Here is a 25,488-nt window from a genome sequence, read left to right on the forward strand (position 1 = left end):
GATTATTGTGCTTATTTCTAGTGATCGATGGATAAAACGGGCTGATGAACGACAGAGCAGGCAGGAGGATACAAAGAGCTCTGTGCGCCGAGACATCGCCGCTGAGGGATGATGTGAGAGAAGGAGGGAGATGGTACAGTACTGGAGAGGCGAGGGCGGGGTTTTCCCTCCAAGACGAGGCAAACTAAGAGAAAATTGGCTTCTTGCAGCCGGCGCATGTACTCTAGACTCTTCACAGAGAGAGGAGAGAGGATGATGATGGAGGTCTGAGGAGCGGCTTCTTCTCTCTTGATGCCTGTGAAGCCGTGAAGCTTTCCATCCTGTTTCTTTAAGCTGCTGCAGCTCCTGTTCGTGTGTGTGTGTGTGCCTGTTTTTTTCCCCTTCTTCTACATTTTAATATCCGTATTTGTTGGCCGCTTTATCTACTGTACACCCATCACCATCACCATCTGTAACCATGTCGGACTCTGAGGATATGACGGAGTTCGCCAGCATCGTGGAGCGGATCGAGCGAGGCGAGGTGAGTCTCATCCGGATGATTTACGGTCCTTTTGACAGCAGCGATCTGTCCATCATCCCCGGCGGCGGCGGCAGCAGCAGCAGAGCCGGCCTGTCAGGGGATGGAGAGGGATGCTGACAAACCTAGACCACTGCCTTCTATTATATTCTAATCTGTTTTAATCATATTAGTATTAACACTTTATCTTCAGATTTTATAGCATGCTCTGTCTCTTCTGTTCTATTACATTGAATTACCTGTAGTAAAACCCACACCTATTATTTGGCACCATTTCAGGTGTCTCTCTGCTATTTTAACCATATTCATACCAAACCTATTCAGTTCTACCAACCACTGATTATATTAGTATTATATTGCATGATATACCTCCACAATTCAACCTTATTCTACATTCTACTGTATAATATTGTATTATATTCCTGCAAAATACATAATATATCTTTCTAATGCCAACACTATGCAGTTCAAAAGTATTGATATATAATCTTATATTTTACCTTGCCTTTGGGTTACGAAATAATGATATAACCCCATAATTCTATATTCTAAGGAGATTTGAGGTATTAATAATCCCTTTTTTCTGTTAACATAAAAAGGAGTGACCCATAGATAGGCCTACAATTCTCCATTGAATTCTGCTCTATTCTGTGTCAAGGCTTCATAGCTTTAAGGCAGAGGCTTCTCTTCTATTCTTGGAGAAAAGAAAAAAAAATGTGAATAGTTTAATTAGAGGCCTCAGCCGTTGAGTGTGTTAGATAGTGCTGCAGGCAGATCGCAGACTCCTGTCAGTATGTGGCACACTTGTCAGCAGCTGTGTGTCGAGCAGAGTCACCGGGTTTACTGAGGTGTGTGCGTGAGTCTGCATAGTGAAAGGGGGTGTTTTACCAATCTCACTCCATCTGTGACATACATCCATGCACGTATGAGCTTTGTGTGTTACAGAGCAGACTGTACACAGATTGACTCAGTGGCCAGCTGCAGTTGTTGAATTCAGTGATATTTTAAAATGTATTAGGCCTGGCTTGCACAGGGTTACATAGTCTGTGGGCATGCAATAAATATTGAATAGTTAAGTTTTTAATATGTTAATTTACATAAAGTTATTTTTTCTAATGTTTAGTTTCATGCCCAGAAAATGCTAGTTAAAAAAAAAAAAAGAAGAAGAAATTATGCAGCCATTTGGATGTTTTAGTGGGCAGACAGTCATATATCCTCTCCCGTGTGTTTTGACACCCGTGGGTGCTATTATAAGTCCCTAAAGGCTGCAGCCACAGGATGCTGAAAAACTAGATTTGATAGAAATCCTGACATGGATGGAACTAGTGAGATTGTGGAGCTGCAAGGAGCCCTAATGAGAACTAATGTCTGTAGAGGATGCTGCCAACAAATGCTGTTGGAAAATTGAATGACTCAACAAAGTCCTAAAGATGCCCGCAGTGCCATCAGTGACTGTGCACTCTTTGGCCAGTAGATCAGATCAGGCATTTCATCCATTTTGTTCTGTGCTGCTGCACAAAGTTACCGACTAAAATAAAATACAGCTAAATCCCAACCTCCGCCACAAAAAGTTGTTATATGGTCTATTTTATTCTTTGGCCAAAACAATGTTTGATTGACATACTAGGGGGGCTCAATGTGCAATAAAATGAGCTGTAGATCCACTGCAGCAAGTAATTAGCAGATCATAAATCCTCTGAAATAACAGGGGGACCCTAACTTTGGTAGAGATCATAAAGTCAACTTAAGTTATAGCTTGCACAGGCCCCTTTTATTAAGTATAGAAACCTTACTGTATGTCACAGTAGCCTACAATCAGTCCTTAAACTCTGGAAAGCCAGATAGTCTAGAACTTAGATACATTTGGCTTGTTTGTATTTTAATGTGCATACTTTTTGTTTCAGTACACTCATTTTGTGAGTGGGAGACTGAAATATATATCAGTGCTAGTAGCATGGCACCCGATCCATTTAATAAATTGCTATGAAATTTGGTGCAGATATTTATGGTCTCCAGAGGATGACTCTTACTGATGGAGATCCCCTGAATTTACCTCTAGCACCACCAGCAGGTTGGCTGGTGGTTCTTTTAATTGTGTATGAGTATGTTGCATAGGGGTTGATAGCAAATCAAGCAAATATCAGCAAATATTAGCATACTAACACACTAAACTAAGATGGTGGACATGGTGAACATCATACCTGCTAAACATCTGCATGTTCGCATCATTGTGAGCATGTTATTCATACAATATTCATTCAGCTAGACACTGTATGTTGTTTATATTCACCTACTTTATGTGTACATTATGTTTATGCTTAGTTTTGATCTTTGTTCAGCATTGTCCTGATTCTTATGTCTATTTCTATGATCGTGTAAATTGTTTCGTGAACGCCGAGAGCCATTTGAAACCAGAGTCAAATTCCTTGTTTGTGTTCACATTTGGCCTGATTCTGATGTTAGCATGCTCACGTTAGCATTTAGCTCAAATCATACTGTAACTAAGTAAAATAAAGTCCAGTATTTTTATCTTACAACAAAACAATTTGGAATACTTGTATTTTACTTGAGCATTTCCTGTTCATGCTGCTTTACACTTCACTTCAAATATTCAGCAAATATTTACTACATTTATTTGACAAAAATAAAAATACAGCAGTGTGAGAAATAGTCGACTCATCTAAAAGTCTTCTACTTTAGTTCGGTCACATAATCATGTTCTCCTTTAGCTTCCTCAATCAACATGCCCTTTGGCATTTTCGCCTACCATAATGTCCATAAAGGCTGTAGAGTACCTAAGTGAAAATGATTACGGTCACATAATCATTTTCACTTAGGTACTTGTTACTCTGCTTTCAGTGTACATATCTGTGTATGTACAAAGTAATATATATGATTATGTAATGGGGCATTCTGCATAATGAGTATGTTTACTTTTGGTATATTTCGGTGCTTTACTTAAAGAAACATTGTGTAACTTTTCAACCATAAAATATTTCATTTTAAATCATGTTAATCAGGGTCTAATCTTAAAAAAGCTGTGACTAAAGCCACTACCAACAATTATTTCTTGGTGGACATGAACTCTCTGCGATTTACAGAGTTTCTTGATGGACAGTAAAGTAAACTGCTGCAAATGGTAGCTGCTGTTAGCTCAATCTGTTAGTCGAGCTGCCAGGAGTATGAGCTCAGAGCAGCAGGGGAGTGTTAGTGTTCAACAGGTGTTTTTGGACCACCAAGAAGAGGATGTTTTCAGGACTGGGGGGGCAGAGAATGAAGCCGGTGTCATGCCAGAACAGGAGCTGGGCAAATGGGCAATGCAACCAAGCTCTACAGTGTTTATGGCCATAATGGCAGGCGAAAATACCAAAGGGCATGTTGATTGAGGAAGCTAAAGGAAGAAAATGATTATGTGACCTAACTACTAAAGTAAATCTGGGACTGACTTTTAGTTGAGTCGACTATTTCTCACACTGCGGTATTTTTTTTTTATTTTTTACTGAAGTAAAATATCTACCACTGCATGCAGCACACTGAATGCAATCAGTGTTGTGTTTCACCTGATAAAAGCAAACATGAGAGGGCGTCTAGATGCGTCGATGACTCTAATAAAGTTTACGAGGTGCACATGAAGGCAGCAGTAGTTCCTATGGAGATCCAGCCCCCTCCCTTGCCCTCCCCTCCTCCCGTCTGCTGCGCGTCTCTCCACCCCCCTGCGTGCACTGCAGCATTGAACCGGCTGCTGATTCACCACAGCTCTGCCTCTCTCAGCAGCGTCACTCTATTTAAATTCATTGGGCTCGTCGCTGTCGGCATCTCCTGTCCGCGTCCGAGAAGTTGAACAACACAACAACATATAAAAACCCACACTGTTGTTGTTGTTTTTACGCACACATTTACAGGCTTGTGTTTGTAATCTCTCATCATGACTGCAGAGATGCGGCGTGGCAGCACAACTGCGGTAAGTTGGAGAGGGGGGGACGGGACGGATTTTTATCGGAGCTGGGGAGATGTTTCTTTTTGAGACTCGTCATTGTTTAACAGCCTGTAGCTTCTCCGCTGTGAATATAAAGAGACCGGCCTTTGTGGGTGAAGTTCACACAATTAGACCTCAAGTGTGATTCCATTCAATCACCGGGTCGACTTTAACTTCTTATGAAACAGTTTGGAGCTGCTTTGTTTGCCTTCTTTCTGTTTAAACTTCCTCTTATCCTTCTGGGTATTGTCTTTACGCACGTGTGGAGGCGTTTTTTCCACCTAAATTAATGTTTGTTGAATTGTTTATTGATTTTTCTTTTTTTTTAATTTTATTTATCACGGCACCTGAAATAAATGAACTAATTAGTCGCTGAATATGGGAGCACTGTTTTGGGGGGTTTGAAACGTGTGGAACTGTTTTTCTTTAGTGTTTAAAAACGTGAGCTGGAATCTGCTGTTTGTCTATATTTAGCCGGGCCTAATCCTGTCTTATGTAATGTAACAGAAACATGGTGAAGACAGCATGGATGGGCTGTTGTTGTGACTTAAAATAAAGTAGATTATTATGGATGTAACTGCCTCAAACTAAATTTCACACCTCGCCGATGCAACAAAATGCTGTGTTCACAGCTCAAAGCGCAGACAATAGGCCTGTTTTAGCTGCATTTCAAATGTCCTAATAATAGGTTATTGTTCCAGGAATCAAAGACAGCTGCATCCTTGCCTCCAAACACTGAAGTTGACAAGCTTTTTTTTTTTCAGCCTGATCAGTTTTTCTTCATCTCCTGTTCGAGTGTGTTCGAGGATGACAGCAGCTACGGTGGTGACTCATGCAAAAAAAAACCTCTAAATATGATAGCCAGTAATCATGCCTCCCATCTGCAGGTCCCAATCAAGAACATCGAGAGGGAGCTGATCTGCCCGATATGTAAGGAGCTCTTTACCCACCCGCTGATCCTGCCCTGCCAGCACAGCATCTGCCACAAGTGTGTCCGAGAGCTGCTGATGCTCAACCATGAGGATTCGTTTGATGCCGGCTCAGAGTGCTCCATGCCGGGCAGCCCCAGGTCCAGGGTGCCCTCCCCGTCCATGGAAAGGCTAGACAGGCTTGTGAGATCAGGTGGGTCTCGGGGTAAGGAACCAAAAGTATACCTTTTTTTTGTTTTTATTTTTGTAGATTGAATAAATGTATCCTCACCGGAGCGAGTTTATCATGTACGGCTTAGTGCAGAGAGGTGGATCTCACATTTCTCTGAGGTTAAAAGCGTTTCACATCCGAGAGTTGATGCATTAGTGGAACAGCGCTCGTGCTGTCATTGGAGCCGGTTATATGAGCTGATGGATGCTAATAATCAGTCTGTGGTTACACAGGACATGCAAGCATTAAATGCATCTCAGGCTATTTGTGTGATCTTTCATGGAAGGGAGTTTTTATATCAGTAATGTTAACTTCCTCTTGCATTGTCCCTTAACTTCAGTTTTTAGTTCTGCTGTCATCTCTGCATTCAACAGGTTTCGATAGCTGAAGCCTGAATTTACCTCCCAGGGAAAAAAAAGGTTAAAAGGTCCTCAAATAAGAAAATTTGTGGTTTCAAATGGAACCTGGAAACACGTATTTGCTTATGTAACAAACAAAAAGGCTAGTGTCACCATGAAGGGGATTTCATGAACAAATACGCAAACCTTTAGCCGATGCAAATCTAACGTGTATGGCAAATACGCCTATGGAAACTGAGCAAAGACAAAGAAAATGGGCCAAACATTTATTATATCTGGTGGTGCAGACACCGCCCCTCCTCTTTCTCTTGTCCTAGATAAACAAGAACCAACATAAAAATGATTTAATAATTTTACCGCTCAGCCATAACATTGTCAGTCATCACGTCTTCCTCCTAATCCCGTCTGCTTTTTACAGGCTTCATTAAAGAGACAGCAGAGGAACTTGACAAGCTGTAGTTTTGTCTACAGAGAGAAAAGATATGTTGACAAGCTCTCTCAAGCCCTAATTGTCTTCACTGTCTGACTCGACTGGCCCAGGGGCATCAAACATCCCCTTCAATCATGAAAAAAGCTTTGTGTATTCATTTGGAAAACGTTTGAGGAACAGGGCACAGAGTAGCTATCATTTTCACTCCACCTTTAATCGGATATAGAGGCATGTGTGTATGTTATGTACACGAGGGAACAGAGGACATCTGTAAGCTCCTTCAAGGCATGTTAAACTCTTAAAACCAAGCTGAGGAAAAGCTGTAGTTGAGGCGGGGTCGTAAGCAGCTAACTTGTCACAATATTTTTAAGATCTCTCGTAAGCTCATGGCACCACTGCAGGTCATTGCCGAAGCCTTGAAAACCGCACGGTGGGACACAAGGCTGCCTTTCTGTCCTGTGAGAGCTCTGGGCTACAGGCCACCTCCATAAAGATCGTCGTCTCATTTGTACTCTTGTCCACTCGCCTCGAACCAAACCAGAGTTGTGTCTGACTTCCATATGACATGCTAATGCTAAGCAGGTTTTGAGTGACTGACAAAATTAGTCTAACCAGCCAGTATGCATAGACGTATACATTAAAAAAACATTCAAATATTGAACTTTATATTATTGGCTCACAATGCACAATACACAAAAGAAGTGGAGGCACTACTCGATGATGTTATGACCACTGTACTACTTCTCCTTTTGAAGTTTTAATTGGGAGTGATGTCTGTTTACCTGAGTGTATATAAAATAATTAACATAATTTACCATGTTGTCCTAATTGCAAAAGCTGTATTATAAGACTGATTATACTGGATATAATTGGTATGGAACTGGGACACAACTTGTCAGCCAGGATATAAATAGCCACTAAATGTGAAATAAATGTAAATAAAAGTTATTAATTTTGGTACTGAAGATGCTCTACACTTATGCATATTCAGTAGCTGAGTCATAAATCAACACTATTCTAAGCTATGAGTACGTGACTTGATTTTTCATGCTGTATTGATGTAGACTAATGCTCAAGGGAGCTGCTCACAGCTGGGAAAAAAAAATACAAGTAATTGTGGATGGTGAACATCTCCAGGAACACGTCAGAAAAGTAACGATTAATTTGCAGTAGCAGTGTAAGAACTACAAACTCTGCAGTAGCAAGTATGGCACCACAATAGGTTACATATACAAATATGTTAAATCAATAGCCCATAGTGTATCTCAAACTGAAATTTAGTGTTACCTGGTCTCCATTTTGGCCTGGTCTCCTGAGTTACAGTGAGGTGAACAACCTTTTTGGGACCTATTCAGCCATTCATGGTTCAAAACCAACTGAGACCTGCCTCCCAAACACAGCCTCCCTCATTCAGACTCCACTCCGCAGCCTGAATGAGTTCATTCTTTGCCGGCAGGACCGCATCTGTTTATGCAGGAAATAATGAAATCCAGTTTTTGAGTAAACATACGTCACGCCTTCGCTGCAAGCCGGTTTTGTCAAGAGTTTCTGACTGATTGCAAATTGATGCACATAGTTTTAGATCATTAAATCATTTTTTTTTATTATTCGCAGTTAATTTGGCAGCACCTCATAAAGAAAAGTTCGTACAACTATTCACAAGTTCTGTTCAAGTGGAATTCCCTCGGGGATTATTCAGTGAAGTTGTTAATCAGCACGTTACAAAACACAAACTCTCTGCCGTTTAGGAAAACCTCGAATTAGCACATAAACTACCAAACATAACCACTGATTATTCTGTAATTCTACCAACCGCCTCCAACACTGGGAGATCAGATCATTGGTAGCCATGGTGACGCAACCTGCCTGTACAGAATGAATGAGGGATTAGGTGAAGGGAGTGAAAGAAAAGACTTGAGGCTATATTTATCAGCATGCAGCTTGGACGAGCCTCACTGTGTTTGGACTGAGGAAGGCGGTTACTAAAACTTCATCAGCATTGTGTCTCAGCTTCATCTTCTTTTCTGTTACTAGGGGCTCGAACAGATCACGATGCATTTATGTTCAACAGCTAACTCTTGACAAGTGCACGTTAAAGTTGGTGTCAGTGTTATTAAAGGTGTAGTTTGACATGTTGGGGAAATAGTCATGTTCTTGCCAGCAGTTCATGCATTTATGTTAAACACTAATCTGCATAAGCTATAGCCAGGAGACGTTTATTTAGCTTAGCAGAAAAAAGTCATGCTCCTCCCCCCTTAGTTATTGCCCTTAGCTACGCCTTTCGAGCACCGACACAGCACATATGCAGTTTATACTGATAATGGTGGCAGATTTTCCACCTGGAATTTGTGGAATTTGTGCAAACTGGAATATAAAATACTGGTATTACTGTGGTAGTGTTGGAAGGAGGATGTTTTAACTTTTTGGACCCAAGTTGATCTAAGTATGAGCTAAAGTGTCTCCTGGGTTGAGCTTCATATCTAACACGCACATTATTGTTCTTTTTATCTAATAATCAGCAATAAAGCAAGCGTATTTCCCCAAATGCCAAACTATTCCTTTTATTCATATCAGTCTAGAGCCTGATGAAAGATGTTTGCGCACAATTATGTTGCAGTAATGGAAGTCCTCCAAAACAACGATCAAATTTGCTTTTAAATTGTCTGGATTTGTGCTTAAATATAGACCATGTGTGTCTTAAGTGCACAGATCAAGAGTTAATTGTGCTTTTAATAACTGTCCACATCCTGTATGTGTATTTTAAACGCTGTGTTTTTTATATTTCACTCTGAACTGCATTATTAGATTTTATTTTAACAAGTTTTACTTCAGTTAATTTTTTATGTTGGCTTTGTTTTGTTTCTCAAATGTCATGATGTGTTTTTAAAAAAACAAAAACTAACTGGTTTCACACATCACTTCACATTATGTATTGTTTCATTTTTTCTTGTTGGTCTCACCTCACCTCTCTGTTCATTGCTTGCAGCCACAGTGAGAAGGTCGTTTGGAAGTCGAGGTAGACGCGGGCTCCGTGTTTTGACTAGCTGTAGTAGTGAGTACAGTGTTAATAGAAACCCCTGTGAAACCCTAGTTTGGTTCTACCTTTTCTCTACTTTAGTCTACTTTAGCCCTCTGAACACAACCATACAAACTCACACCACTGGTTAGGAATAAAACAGACTTTGTAACGTTGTAAAGCACGTTATTACTTCTTGGTTGGACACTTGAAATTGAAAGGTAGTGCCTCTTAAAAATGTCCACTGAGCGTAGAAGTGCTCAAATTAGTTAAATCCAGATTAGCAAGGCATTCAGATCAAATGTAATTTTTTATTTAAACTTTTCTTTAATATTATAAGTAGGTTAGTAACAGATGAGTGAAAGGAAAAGGGGATCGGTGTAAGCGACTAAAGAGGAGTGGCATGAGATGAGAGTCTAAGGGAGGTAGAGTCCTTGACGGGGAGGTTGGCAAATGACCAAAAGGAATTGAAAGACTGAAATTGGTGAGAAAGGGGTGAGGATGTTTCCTAGGAGTTGAAGTGGAATAGGAATGTGCATGTGTATGCGAACCAGACCCCCGGTGTGTGTGTGTGTGTGTATGTGTCTTTGTACACTAGCTAAGCTGTGCATTCATTTCAAAACACACGGTGGCAAGTAAAGCTGCTTTATTGAGCTGTATAACTATTAGTTTCTAAGTTAAACACACACACAAATTGTGGAAGGAAAACCTACAATATGTTTGGACTTGCTAAGATTCTTAACTGGCTATTACTGACTGATATCGGTGTGCCTTTAGGGGACTGTTTATGCTTCACTCATTAGTCATTAGTGATTGAGAAACAGTTGAAGAACACAGACCTGTTTCAGCCTACCTCCTAATCATTTTAGGGCATGATGACTTGAGAACTGTCAGGTTGCCGGCCAAGTAAAACAAGACTGAATACAAGCTGTGTTAGTCCAGCTAATGCGGCTATTAGACATGCTCAGTGGATGTTTTTAAGAAAAGAAAGTTTCCTCTGAAGAGATAGCCTCTTTATACTAATCCCCCAAAAGACTAGACAATAATGGAAGCTACCTGGAAATTAGATGGGGGGGGAACAATGAAGATTAGAAAGAGGGTCTTCAATAATCTCTTTTTAAAAAAGGAAATCAGGAGAAAATTAAAGTACCTTCAAACTTAAATGACCCGTTCTTCCTCAGCCTTTCCGAGAACAGATTATTTGAACAAGAAATGAGGAAATATTTAGAGTAATTAGAGTTTTATGCAAATTAGCCTTGCAAATGTTGCAGCTACTGACAGAACAAAATGCCAACACACATTTTTGGATCGTAAATGACATTCAGCAAGCCTAAATAAACAGATTTGTTCTAGCTTTAGTAATGAGATTATAAACCCTGGATAAAATATAAGATTCACAGTATTAAATGAAATGTGCAGACATGCCAGACACGTTTACAGTTAAACTAAACTTTAAAAAAAAGCTACATCAGTTCAAGCATCAAACTGTCTGTAGATCCGTGCAGGGCAATAACACGCCCCTTCTGCTCTGCAATGACTCGTCAGTTTCTGCCTTCGACTCTGCAGATTCACAAATCAACACACACACACACACACACACACACTTTGCTGCAGGCATCTCCTGTCTGCTTCTTGTTCGCACACACACCTGCTGTCCTGACCAGAGCACCTGAGTCAATGCACAATGTCCCAACATGTTCATTGACTCACACACATGAGTAAAGACCCGCACGCACACGCACACATACGTACTCACCGTCTCTGCAGGATCATTCATTGGTTTAAATATGAAGGATTTCTGCCAGATTTCTCCTTTTCATCCGATGACTTGTCTGAACAAGACTGTGTCACCTTCATCACCGTCATCACAAGTTTCTCATCACAGCGTCACACCACAATGTTGCGTTCGCCTTTGTCATATGAATTCAGGTAGGAAAGGTAACCGACGTGTGGCAAACGAAGCTCAGTGGTTGAGTTCGTCATCAGATTTGGCCTCCAGGCAGTAAATCCCTGCACTGTCACACTCTTCAGTTCTGCTCATGTCACACGGCATGCACATGGCTACACATCCTGTATCACATAGTGTACATGTTTGCTCCTTTGCCACTGCTTTTCCCTGAGCTGCACTTTTTTTTGTTTGTTTGTTCTTTTGCAAAAAGTGCTATTTTAAAACAGTCTCCCTGTATTTCGCTTACCTGAGGAGTGTTTGATTTAATTTCCAGGTCCTCGGAAACGAAGTGGAAAATCTGGCTTGCAAACTGAGATAAATCCAGCACTCCTCGCTTCCCCTGTCCCCCAAAAACGTGAAGCAATATTTCTGTCGTTTATTTTTTGCCGTGCAGCAACTTTAGTTTGCCGGCTTTGTTTGAGTGTGTGTGTGTGGTAAGAGTGATTTGTGGTCCCTCATTGCTTGCATCTGTGATGTGAAATTCCATTATTCATGTTGCTGTGTTTGATGTCTTGTTACGATGCTGCTGCATCAGTAACAAGCACGATATTGTGAGAAACTCTTGAAAGCCGTGTTGCTTTAAGAGGAGTTTTGTTGTCGTGAAAAATAAGTGTTGATGCATTGAACTGGACATCATGCATTGAACCAAACCACCAGGTTTTGGTTCTACTTCATAGTGTATTTCAGCTATGATGCTTGATTTGTAAAAACAAATAGTGGTTTGTCATATTTTTATTTGCTTGATCATTTTAGGGGAAATAAAATGATTTCCTTTTTGTCCAGATCATTGTAAGCACTTAAATACTCCTCACTCCTGTAGTATATGTTGACTCACTTGCACTGTAAATCTCATTCACGTTGTATATTCTCTATAAGCTCCAAGGATGCCATCTTCCCCATGACAATCCTGGATCTCATCCCTCTTCAATCTTCCCCAGTGCTCTTGGAAAGTCTCTCTTATTTCCCTGGATGACAACGGCTCAATAAACTGCTTGTATTGATGTGAAAAATCCACATCTTTATGGAGTAGTGGTCATTGTGGAAATAAAGCACAAAGGGAGACATACTGAGGCCCTATTTGTGAAGGCATTATCAACTATCAAAGGCATTTTTGCCATAAGATCATACTTGGCAAGTCTTGCAGATGACGTAATGCTGCTTTTGTGAGTCTCGGCCCAGAATCTGTTGAACACAATTGGGGGTTCACATGTTTCAAAGCCCTTATTTGACTCTAAACCGTCCGTACAGTGAAATTTGGAGTTAAAGGACATGGTTTGCCTGTCAGAATAGGGCCTCAGACAAGATTGGAAACTGGGTGACCCAAGGCATTGACTCTATACTATACACAACCCTTTCTGATTTGTCCTCCTCCGCTCCCCTCCAGGCTCCATCTCATCCCCGGGTTGGCGCAGAGGGTCGGTGACTCCCCGGGTCACCACCATCCCGTGCCCCGGCTGCCAGCATGACATCGACCTCGGTGAGCGCGGCATCAGCATGCTGTTCCGTAACTTCACCCTGGAGAGCATCGTCGAGCGCTACCGCCAGGCCGCCCGCGCAGCCGTCGCCATCATGTGTAACATTTGCAAACCTCCACCGCAGGAGGCCACGAAGAGCTGCATGGACTGCAAGGCGAGCTACTGTAACGAGTGCTTCAAGCTGCACCACCCCTGGGGGACACCAAAAGCTCAGCACGAATATGTTGGCCCCACCACGAATTTTAGGCCCAAGGCAAGTACTGCAGAGGGGGAGACTTTTTGTTTTCAGTGAGCTGGACTATGAACATCTCTCAGGAGATAACAAAAACCATCAGCATGTATGGATTTGTGTAGTCTTTAGATGGTTAAATATTAGAAGAAAATCTGTTACTAACTGGTTTTCCTGATCATTAATTGCAGCTCTAAAGGTTGTCTCTAATTCATGGTTAGCCCCTGTATAGTAAACTTAAAACCTTTAATCAAACAAATACAATGTTCCCATTTTGAAATAATCTAATCAGAATCTAGGAGGTGTTTAATTTATGATGTCACAGTTTTCTCGAGATCTTGCACGCACTACACTTGAGAATGTGGCCTCTTGTAGGAAACTTGACTTATTGGCTTTGTTCTTTCCAGTTCCCTGTTGATTAAACGGCTAAGTTCCGTCTCAGATAAATTCTGATGAGGATCTTGGCAGTAAAATAGTGCTGATTATTAAATTCTATTTTGAGACACTTCTCCAGGAAATGGCTCACAGAGAGCCGTCTAGATGCTTTTTACGTTTAGGTCATGTTCCTGTTTCACTTCAACTGGTTACTGATAGCTGTAGAGTTTTTTAAAAAAAAGCTGTTAAAATACAGTTAAATATGTATGTGTCTATGATTTTTAATGCTCTGTGTTCTGTTTAATATCCCAGGTGCTCATGTGTCCAGAGCACGAGATGGAGAAGGTGAACATGTACTGTGAGGTCTGCAGACGACCCGTGTGTCACCTGTGCAAGCTGGGAGGATCCCACGCCAACCACAAAGTCACCACCATGAGCAGCGCCTACAAAATCCTCAAGGTACCACATTCAGACACTGACGCTCTTTGGGAAAAGACAGGTCGGCTAGGTCAGCAAAATACACCGGAGTTATCTGTGATGACTAATGAGTAGTTTGGAGTGTTACATAATACGTTTGATAACAGATTGAACTAATCTTGAATGCCACTGTTTAAAGTAATGGAGTCACTGCAAAGCCTTGGAGCTTGGATTAATTAATGGTTTCATGTTGTGAGGATATTCAGTGGGTTTTATATTGAAATGACTTTTTGTTGTCTCATGATGTTTAAACCCTGTCTTTTGATATATTTAGCTGTCTTGTCTTGATTCCTTCTAGGCAGATTGATTCTCAGACGTTCAGTCAAGTCTAATTTAATTACCAAAGTAAAAACCTGTCAGTGATTAACATCTTCCCATTCAGTAGGATTAGTGCTGTGTCATAGCTAAACCGTTTAACAAAAAAGCAGGGCTTTTGTTGTGCTGCGCTACCCTCTGACGGGTCCCTGAATCTCTCATCTCCTGCTGTAATATTAATGCCTGACCTGTACCTGTGCTGCCATGCACCAGACCGTAGATATCAACTCTCTTTTGTTTGGAAACTGAAACCCAACTTGGCAAACGGGGTTCAAACTAATTGGTCTTGCGTGTGTGGTCATCAGATTTTTGCCACTCGGTGGAATTAATCAGTTTGAGTGTTTGGTTTGGCTCACAGGGAGACAAAAGAAAATGTCAGATTGTGGTTTAGGACTGTTTGGTTGCTATGAACATTCCAGGCAACACAAAAGCATGTCAAACCTTCAACAGAATAGGTGTTAAGTGAAATATATCAACTAGTAATTTAATCTTGTTGGCATGGCCACGCGGACGTGATCCTCGGCGGTTCAGCAAGTCGAGGCAGAATCTGTGTGAAACTCAGTCTGCCGGTCTGTGTTGACACAAACACTATGGTGCTTAATATTTAATGAGACCATTTGTTCCCCATGATTTTGTGTGCATTGTATACTTCAAATTGTCGGAAGATGTATCCGATGTCCTGGACAGTCAGGAAGCCTTTCTCAGCCAGGAAGCAGAGTGGGTTTCGATTGCTTTGAACAGTAATGCACTGTCACATCATTGTGATAGTAAAGTGAATGTTGTTTGACATGCTGCACCTACTGCAGGCTCTCACGCTGCGTCATTGAGGGTCATACACTACACCAGAACTTTTTAATCAATGGGGAAATGCGATATTTGCAACAGCAGGAAAATGTTGTCTCTTGTGTAACAGTTTTGCATGTTATGTCTGATTATTTTTCATTGTAGTGATGTGCGTCTGTGTTTCAAGACCTCCATAAAACTCACTTTGTATGCTGCTGATCTTTTCTCTCACCAGGAGAAGCTGGCCAAGAGTATCCATTACCTCATCAGCAAAGAGGACCAGGTCAGGACTCAAATTACTGGGCTTGAGCTGCTCATCAATCAGACTGAGGTGAGAGAGCTGCTCCTGCTGCTGCAACTCCAACATGCTGTCTGAATTTACCCTCAAAAGTTTGTTTTTATTTTTAAATCTCAAACCAATTTTGCATTTAATCAAACACATTTCACAAACCAGGCCTGCACTGTATTTGGTGTCTCTCAGAGCATTTTCTTCTGGCCTTTAACCCCCTCTACTCTACTTTTCCAAGACAACTCTCATTAGTTTTACTAAGTCCAAGTCTTTCCTAACTTTGTGAACAAACCAGTAAATCACAACTATCATACGCCTCTTGAACTATAGCCCGTTTTTTCAGCTCCAGAAACCAAAATGAATGGACAGTACTGTATTTGTTCATCCCTTTTCTTAAAGAACATAATATTTATATAGCTTTCACAAAACCAGTCTGTGAACTGGAGTAACAAATACACATTCTCTGTGTATGAATAAGGACGGTCCCTAAACAAACAGTATGCAAACCACACAAACAAGGAAACGCAGGTTTTGCCTACTAGTTTCCCTCATGCGCGTCTGGGTTTATGTCTCTGAGCTTGTTCTCCTTTCACTTTGATGCTGCTCCTGAATGGGTGCTGTTTAAATACACCTACGCTTGTGGTGTCTGGAAGAGGAAAGTGTCTGGGTCTTTTTTTTGGGTCCATTAATCTTTCTGTCTATATACTTAAGCTGTGTAATGTGAAGTTTTAAGTTTCTTGTTCATTGAATGTGTTACCTAAAAATGAGGTTGACCAAAAGTATAATCAGCTAAATCTTTGGTTTGGTTTGGGGATAAAGTATAATAGTACTATCATTCTTACTGTTGTGGGGGTAAAAACCAAGGACAATGACCACCTATCGAATAGCTGACAATCTACTGAATAAATGCGTATAGTTGAAAGATGCATGATTTTATTTGCTTTGTACAAATAAAATTATTTTCTTAAAGGAAAATGGCCAGCTAGCAGAGCGTCGAGCCAATGAGCACTTCGAGCGTCTGTTTGAGACCCTGCAGGAGAGGAAATCAGAGATGCTGAGGTCCATCGAACAGTCTCGTAACCGACGCCTGGACCAACTCAAAGGCCAGGTATGAAACATCAGGACTAAATGCAATTTTCATGCACGATCCTCGACATACTGTACATATATGCTTTTTTCTGAGGATGTTGTTTAATAGCAAACATGTTTTAATGACTGGAATTACAAAATAATATCTTATAAATGTGTCCAAGGTGGAGGAGTACCAGGGCATGCTGGAGAACAGTGGTCTCGTGGGCTACGCTCAGGAGGTGCTGAAAGAGACGGATCAGTCGTGCTTTGTACAGACTGCAAAGCAACTGCACGTCAGGTACGAAGATAATTAATAATATCAAATCAATAATATTTAAATTTAAAGAAATTATTAATACATATTTTGAAATGTGTTTTCTCACAACTTTCAAAAACACATCAGGATATATGTAAATAAATTGGACTGCTTCTGTAAAAATAACACTTAAAATCATGGTCATGGGAGTCACAGGCATTATAATAGTCGAACACTTGCACTAAAGCATCTCTGGTGTCTTAAAGTTGTCCTCCTTCGACCTAACAACAGGAAGCTGAGCCTGACACAAATGGTTATCCGCAGCTTTCAGCACTAAAATGCTGACTGTAAACTGCCAAATTAATAATTAATCAGCTCAGTAATGATTAACAGACAATAACGGGAGATAAATCTGATTAAACAGTCGCAGGCTGAAGTCTGCGACGACTTATTTTGTGTTGCCCACATACAGTTTATAAAGAGCAACGTCTTCCCGTTTCTTAGTTCATAAGTGTGCTTCGGTCTGTTTTTTTTATTTTTGTCTTTCAATCATCAATCTGATGATGTGTTTGAGTGACTGGAGTGTGTCAGGAATAAACAAAGCCACGTGCACCGAGGTTACCAAACTCAAGGGCAGTTACGGGAAGACTTATGCCGCAGTGCCAAGTCACTGTGTATTGAAGTGTCTTCTGCCCTAAGCTGACTAATTGATCTCCATTAGCAGCTTTGGATAACAGCAAATCCTTTCACTCTTAAGAGCATGATACTGTGGCCTGTACAGTTTTCTGCTCTCAAATAAGACTTTATTTTTAATCCTCTTTTTTACTTAAAGTCAATATAAATATAGATACACCCCAGAGTACAAGAATGATTTTAAAAATAAATTTAAAAAATAACATGACTATGGCTATTTTATCTTTACTGCTATCATTTTTTAGTAAACTAATTTTCTGGTAATAAAGATAAGCCTCCATGAATATGTTATCATGTTGTGCCTTGCATGTTTTCAGGATCCAGAAGGCCACAGAGTCTCTGAGGACTTTCCACCCTTCAGCTGACCCCTGCTTTGATGAGTTTGTGCTGGACACATCCAAAGAGGAAACTCTGCTCAAAGAGATGTGCTTTGGTGGAGGTACAACTGATTTCATTTTAATTAACTGGTGTGAGATGAAAGTGGGCTGAAGGGCAAAAGGTTCATGATTTTATTATCCCAGAAACGATATTCGCTGTGACAGTAACTGACTTCAAACCTGAACGTGTGTCACATCCCAGTGTTGAATCCCCTAGTGTTTTGTGACCCCTGTTTTTCAGAGGTTCTCTGATCTCATACATCGTTCCACTGTAGTGTTTCCACACGTCATCTCACAGATGAAACTCTGTGTTAAAGGACAAGCTTTAATGAGAGCTTGACCACAAGAGACTGGAAAAAGTGACCATTACTCCATGGCAACAAAACACAGTGACGTTTTCCGCTTCTATTCATCTCTGAAGATGAAAGATGTCTTTGTTCATGTGTCGTATAAACCACGACAAAGCTATCTTTACAATGCAGAGATTTCCCATTTTAAAAAATAGACAGTGCTGTGCTAAGAGGTCAGAGGTCACCTGTGGAAATCTATATTGAATAAACAACCCTGGATATGATCCTAGTTGACTTTACTGCTCTGAAGCTTTTTTCTGGTCTGCTGATTTACAAAGGCTTGCTCTATAAAGAACTGCTCAGGTAGAAGTTTCCCAGGGATGGGAGGATGCATACTTCTTTGATTGACTTGGCATGCTTAAATGTTTACAAGAAAATGAATTGGAGGGATTATTCCACACAATTATTAAATGTAGTGCTATGAGACAGAGAGAAGAAGGGGAAAAAAAAGGCAAAAGAAACAAGTTATAACAGACTCTGATGCTCGACCAACAGGAATGAGCATGTGTCTGATTATATTGCAGCACTGGACTGTAAAAAGCACAGGTGACTTTTACAACACAAATTTAGCAGCTGTGCCTTCAGTGTACGGACAACCACTTCTGCTGAATTTATTTAAAGTAAGAGCCATAAAAGATGTCAACAACTTTAGAGGTTTAAAAAAAAGCCAACATAACAAGAAATGATCAATAAAAGTTTGGGGAGCAAAGATCAAAAGTCTGCAGATTATTGAGCTCGCTGCAAAAATGTCTAAATAAGGACACGTGATAAAGACTGACAGCTCAATCAGAAGCAATCGTCTTTAACCTATATCATAAAGCGGCTACATTGATTTGTTTGTCGCAACCTTTGGTCAAAACTCTGATAATAATTATCAGACTGAAATTCCTTTATGAAAATAAAGCTGGAGAATTGGACTATCAATATGTGAACTCACACTGAACATTATTGCATTAGCAGAAGCAGAACGAGGTGTTTATTGGATCCGCCTAACTCACATTCATGCCTTAAACACATGATGATAGGACGGGGAGACCGCCTCGTTACGACTTGATTGTTTGTGACATTTGGCTGCGTCTGGCTTCAGCTTGTTTCAGATGCCTTTAGTGTGGCTAACCTGACAACATTATCTGTGTCATTGACCGGAGGGAGAGCACTGTTTGAATATCATTGTTGCAGATAGTGACAGTTATTCGCGGCAGTTGTTTCAGTCTTGGTTAGTCTATGACTGGTGTCTGAGGTTTGGGGGCATCCTTGGAAAAATAGAGCACAGTGTAAAATGATAAGCCGGCCAGTGTCGGTACAAAGCGAATTACTTAGATTTGAGTGGCAGCTGTGCTTCCGGATCTTAGCATTCAAAAAATGTTAAAGTTGTTGAAGGGTTAAACGCTGCTGACATCGTAGACAAAGCCGAGGTCTCTTTGGCGTGGAGCCATTATCCCTCAAGTGGATGCAACTAAATAACTGACAGTTGTTTCACTGACTGTTGGTGACGAACAAAGCTGTGAGTGACATGAGCGTGTGGCTGTGGGCTTTTGTTGCTACACTGGAGAGCTGCCCTCTTGGTTTATTTAAAATCAGTGATGTGAGATTTATCTCAGAGGCTACAGTTGGCTCTGTATGAACCTATGGAAGAAGGATTACAGTGATGGTTTGATGCAAATGCTTTACTAAGTCCACACTTGAAGAGAAATGACTTCTATAAGTCTGAACCTTTGTCTCCTGGGTAAATACAGTCATTGGAGCAGAAAGTATTCATAGGACAGACTAAATATAAAGGAGGATATAATAAAGGAGTGATATTATAGAAAATGCATCACTAAGAGATACATTATGCAAAGATGAGTGTGCAAGATTAGGCAACCATTTTGAAAACTATGGAAAAACATTGAGAAAATTAGTAATCTGATTTCACCAACTGTGAAGAAATGCAAAAACAAATAATAGTTGTTGTTTTCAATTGATGTCACTTTTTGTATTATGTTATTTTCCTCTTTTTAATTGAACATTTTCAGTCACATTTTTAGCAAAATCATCAAAAAACTTAAATGTAATTCCATATAAACGTAAACTTGATTCATGCTATGAAGAGGACAGAAAAAACAACAATAGTCTTTGTTATTGTTGAATTGCGTTTCTATAATTTCTTTGATTGTGGTGTTTGTGCCAATAACAGTTTTACATACACAGACATAAAAACTGCAGACAAAGTTGTTTCAAAATAGAAATAATTATACTTGTCCTGAATATTTTATAGCTCCATTGTCTATTCTGTGGTTTTCTTTTTGGATAAACAAACAATACCTTGAGACAAGCATTACCCAGAGCAAAACATATCAAGATAATTTACTCCTCCTCATCCCAGGCTGTTTTTAATCATTATGTATTATTTTGGTTCTCTAGATTTCCTAGAGGTGATTTTTTTATTTTTTAATCTTCTTATAAATATTTGTCCTACAAAGTGCTGCACGCAGCAACTGGGTGCCAGACACATTGATGTGTATCCTTAATCTAAGTGGCCTATGGGAGTTGATGATGCTGTTAGTCTGAGCTCAGAGAAAGAAAAGAAGCTGAGGGGGCATTTATGCAGTGCAGTAATTAAATTGAAGTCTTGCCGGATGATGCAGCAGTAAAGAATCACTATAGTATCTCTAGATGGTGCCCATAAGCTCTTATACTGTACATCTAAACTGAAAACACATTTGTGTGAACAAAAACTCTAGACTAATTTTGAAGTTGTTTCTGCAGTTTTTCTTGTCCTCTACTCAACAGAGAAAAACATAACTTAATACTACATTGTCAAGCTTTGAATGATTACCAGCTGTCTTATTAGTGTATAAAGCTGTATGTGTTGGATTTTGCTCAATGCCTATAGCTTCTCCAAGTTTTTCTAGTCATCTTTTCCCCTCTTGGATAACGCTGCGTTTGTGCTCTCCCATGTTAACCCAGCTGTGGCCCTGCTGCAGGCTTTGACCCCATGCTCTGCTTCTCAAGAGGCTGTGAAAGACTGTGTTGTCAAGTGTAAATGCCCATTTGTCTCCCATTTCCAATTGGACTTTGCTCAAAATGTCAGGCTGAGAACAGCTTTTCTCTCAACTGTTTCCATCTCCTCTTAAAGATATCATATCACAGGATAAAGTGTATTTGTAGAGGGGGAAGGTGGAAAGAATATGGACACAGGAGAAAGCAGTTCCCTGCAGTGCAACTTGGCCTTGCTGCTGTCTGTCTGGCAGCTATCTATCCTGTGTGATCAATAGACGTTGAACTCTGCTGCCTGTTGTGTTGGATGGCTTTTTGCCCATTAGTCCATCTGTTTGACAAGTTTTCATGTTTTTCACCTGTTTCTGTGTCAGTGTATGTTTCTCTCAAAGAATGCCTGTATGTGGATGAGGGGAAGGTATAATTGTGGTGTTACAGGGGTTAAGAATGAAGGAATGAAAGTCATGAGCGTATTGACTCATAACATTTTTAGTTTATTTTGTAAGGGATGGTGATCAGAGCCATAGTTGGCTTCTAAAAATGTTTTTCATCCATTCTCCCTGGAAAAAATGTTAATAGGCCTTTTTAAAAATAAAATGAAATCACAACTGCAAAGTTGTGAAACAAGGTCATCTGCAGAGTGTTATCAACACGGCAGTGTTCATAGTTGTACATGAAAATACATTGGGGAGCTATAAGAGGACAAGCTCATGCAGGAGCTCATGTGCCTGGGAGAAAAAGACGTTTGAGACGGCGGATTAGCCAAATTACTTTGGAAGCTCAGAAAGCTTGGCGGCTGTGGGGACACTAGTCACAGAGGAAGAATCTCTCCATCGTGAGGGAAAGTGAATATGAAAAAATGGAGAAAATGGGAAATACTACAAAGGAGATGAGGATGGATATTCTCACAGGGAGAGTCAATGAAGTGTTGAGAAAGAAATCTTGATGCTGGAGAGAAAAGATGGTGACCTACGTGGTTTCAGTACGGTAATGTGATTCTCTTTCTGAGAGAACAGCAATGCTTTTGGGATGGGTGCTGCTGGGATATAGATTCACGCAAAGCCAGAGCTTTAATTTGGCTTCACAGGAAATCTTAAAAACCACCAAATGTGACGAGAGTAGCTGGAAGAAGGGAGGTGAGAAGAAGAAGAAGAGAAAGTGGGAGAGAGGTGGGGGGTGGTGTTTTTTTTTTCTACAAAGTGCATTTCCTGGCAGTAAGTCTTACATAATGGAGCCAGCTAAGAGGTTTTCACATAGACAGTCTTGTCCATTGTCCTGAGTGGATAGTCCTGATCCTGACAAATCTAATCTTTGCCACACTTACACTGCTGCATTTCCTTAAGCCCATGCTATTGAGCTGAAGGACTGTACTAAGCGTGATTAAGACACTGGAATTTCTTAGAGTTAAGGTGTTACATAAAACAAAAAAAATGCATTTTATTGCTTATTTTGAAATTATATTTTGTTGGTTGCACATTGCACACGTCAAACATAAATATTTTAGACTATTTTACCTGTCACAGATGACTGGAAAAACATGAGGTCTGCTTGTTTTTTTTTATTACAACTTGTAAGTAATTGGAGGATGACCTATGCTGACAGTCTTGTGATCCCTGGTTTACGTTTTACTAAGCAATTATCTTGGTTTTATTTCTTCCTCCTCTCCAGTTCCAGATCCTCCTCTGATTGATTTGTCCAATAGCAAAGTCTATAACGAGGCCTCCATCTGCTGGAGGCTGTCTGATGACCACCTGCCTACAGATCACCACGTACTTGAATACCGCAGGTGGGTGCAAACGTACAAAGAAATAACACCAAGAGAAGAGACGCACAGACAAGCTATAGGTATATGGACAAATCTTTACCATAATATTGTTTTTCTGCAGACTCGGAGGCCCGAGCCAGTCCCCATCCCAGGAGGACGGTGAAGACAGCGGGGTCTGGAGGGCTACAGACAGGGTTTACGGTCCCAGCACTGTGGTGTGTGACCTGGACCCGAACAGCCTGTATGCCTTCAGAGTCCGAAGCTGCAGGAACTCCATGTTCAGCCCCTACAGCCCTGAGGTCACCTTCCACACACCACCTGCACCTGGTAAGTCTGAGAGGTGCTGTGAAGTTTACCCTCCCTGATGGGTGTGTGTTCTTGGTCTGTCCTTTGGACTTTTTATCTGGACATCAATAGAAAAGGGAATAGGAGGAAAAGAGGTGTCAATGCAGTGTGAAGATGTTGGTTGATTTCCCAAAGGCAATACGTGGCATTACCTTTTTTTTCTTTTAAGCCTAATCAATTCTAACTGTTGTTGTTGATGCTAAGTGCATTAATTAATCGACAAACTGTCTCTTTTTGTCCAAGGCAACAGCTAAGCTCTAAGCCCCTTTACTTCTTAGAGCATGCCAAGTATTTTGGGGCTCAGTTTATAGGAAGATTATCAGATGACAGATGCTTTGCTGCTTTTAAATTTTGTAGCGAGGACAGTGGTCCTTTAGTTCATCAGCGTGGTAATAATCATAATGGCATTTGTGTTTCAGATGTGTGTGTAGTACAGCTTGGAAAAGAAACCTGCACTTGCATCTTTTGCTGGCATTTTAAGCTTGCATGACAGATACAAGGTGGAATTCATTAAAATAATCATCATCCCCAACCATCTGCTGAACTTGAATTTAAATTGCATCCCCAGAGTGTGAGACTGTCTCTTTTTGATTCATATTTTACTTGGCAGTCATTACATTCTCACTACATTTGGACGGCTTGCGTTGATTATATACACGAAGTGTAAAAGTCTGGAGATTATAGAGGCGTTTTCTATAGGAGTCTGTTTGGGCATGCTTCATTCTTTCCCATCCCATGGCAGGAGCCGACCTCAAAAGTCTGTTACAGATTCGCATACACGACACGTCGCTCCCTGATCTGATTCTGGCCATGCTTTGCGTCCTGCACAAGCCTTGTCATTTGTGTTGTGATTGGAGCTTCCACATTCCTGTGCTCCCTGGTTCGTGTAAGACAGAGTGCTTGGATTCACTGTGCGTCAGTAATGAGGTGAAATTTCAGGCCAGGGTGAAATGCAGAGGACAAAACATGCACTTGCTCACATACACACACACCACACTACTCATGACGCAGCATTAGGGGCCATAGTTCCAGATATGTTTCTTTTTTGAGTTATGCCCTTGCGTAAAGGTGTGAGGACATAACAGCATGTCAGCACTACACTGTAAGCATTTCTCAGTCTTGATATTGAGTCATTTGTAAGTAGCCTAGCATTGAACCAGTATGTTTAACAGCTCATATACTAATAGTCGTTATGAGCCCATAGCTACTGAACACCCGAGTGTATATACTTTCAATGCTAAACACACAGATTTCAAGGTCTTGTTCTGGTTGAGACACAGTTTTATGTTGCAATAGCTGCTTTGGGACTAATTTCATGCTGCATAAAATGTGTTTGTCCCCATTTTTAAAATATTTTATTAAATGGCAGGTAGCAATCAATTTGCAACGCTATGTAAATGTCAGGTGTTAAATAAATAAATGAAATAAAATGAAGCCTGTTTTCTTACAGCTCTTAATTAGATTTTAAGCTTCCACTTTAGCCTGACATGATCGCTGTCAGTGGTACATCCCTGCTACATAACTTGACATAAAACTGCTGCATTCTTGTCTGGTCTCCCTCAGGCAGGCTTATGTTATTATAATGATCATGGCCTAGTTGTTGGAAGGTCTCCCTCTAATCACAAGCAAATTAACTGGTCTTCCCCAGTGTAGATCTCAGATTGCAAGGGATGGTTGAGTGAACAGGCATAATCATGACGGCCTATATGTATCCTGGATTATGGTAATCGTGGCCTTTGGCCCATAAACTATTTATAGGAAGCTTTTAATTGTATCCCGATGAGGAATATAAGTGGCAGCTGCACATAAGAAATGAGGGTTGAGTTTCATCAGACTGATTCTTCACGCTGTGATGAGGGCTTTGTGTGACTCTTTAGGATTGTAGATCTATAGCGCCCCCATGTGTCGGCTGTGGTCACCTACAGCAATCCAACCCTGGTAATTCTCCAACAAAGAGAATAAATCACCAGCTTTTGTACAAGTTGTATGCACTCACAAAAAAGGGATTTCTCCTGTCACTTTTTCTCCTCCTCCTCCTTCCTCTTCCATTGTTTCTTCCACCTATTGTCTGCCATTCGTCTATCCCCTGGCTCATTTGTCCCCCCATATCTCTTTGCACACAGCTTTCGGTTTCTTGTTCAGCGACAAGTGTGGCTTCAGCACGGAGCGGCTCATTCTAAACAAGCGGCGGGACACTGTGGAGAACGTAGCAGGCATGGCCTTTCTCCTGGCAGCAGATCGCGTGCAGACGGGCAGCTACATTGGACTGGACTACATAATTGGGGACACGGGCATCTCTCAGGGAAGGTATGCCAAAAACAGA

General features: G+C 40.8%; 1 protein-coding gene across 3 annotated transcripts in view; it reads left to right on the forward strand.

Moving 5' to 3' along the window:
- Positions 1 to 190: 190 nt before the first annotated feature.
- trim36 (tripartite motif containing 36) overlaps positions 191 to 25,488 on the forward strand; it is a 29,304-nt gene continuing 4,006 nt past the window's right edge. The window contains exons 1-11 of one of the 3 annotated variants that reach the window (XM_019259920.2): positions 191 to 520; positions 5,381 to 5,627; positions 12,771 to 13,114; positions 13,778 to 13,924; positions 15,276 to 15,371; positions 16,300 to 16,437; positions 16,583 to 16,698; positions 17,667 to 17,788; positions 22,724 to 22,841; positions 22,942 to 23,147; positions 25,289 to 25,472. In XM_019259920.2, the coding sequence (XP_019115465.1) occupies positions 458 to 520; positions 5,381 to 5,627; positions 12,771 to 13,114; positions 13,778 to 13,924; positions 15,276 to 15,371; positions 16,300 to 16,437; positions 16,583 to 16,698; positions 17,667 to 17,788; positions 22,724 to 22,841; positions 22,942 to 23,147; positions 25,289 to 25,472 (1,781 nt within the window). In that variant the 5' untranslated portion in view covers positions 191 to 457. Of the gene's footprint in view, positions 521 to 4,165; positions 4,479 to 5,380; positions 5,628 to 12,770; positions 13,115 to 13,777; positions 13,925 to 15,275; positions 15,372 to 16,299; positions 16,438 to 16,582; positions 16,699 to 17,666; positions 17,789 to 22,723; positions 22,842 to 22,941; positions 23,148 to 25,288; positions 25,473 to 25,488 lie in introns of those variants that run through there. The other 2 variants (XM_010731252.3, XM_019259921.2) reach the window with 2 other exon arrangements.

The sequence above is a fragment of the Larimichthys crocea genome, chromosome III (assembly GCF_000972845.2).
Source record: "Larimichthys crocea isolate SSNF chromosome III, L_crocea_2.0, whole genome shotgun sequence".
NCBI lineage: Eukaryota > Metazoa > Chordata > Actinopteri > Sciaenidae > Larimichthys > Larimichthys crocea.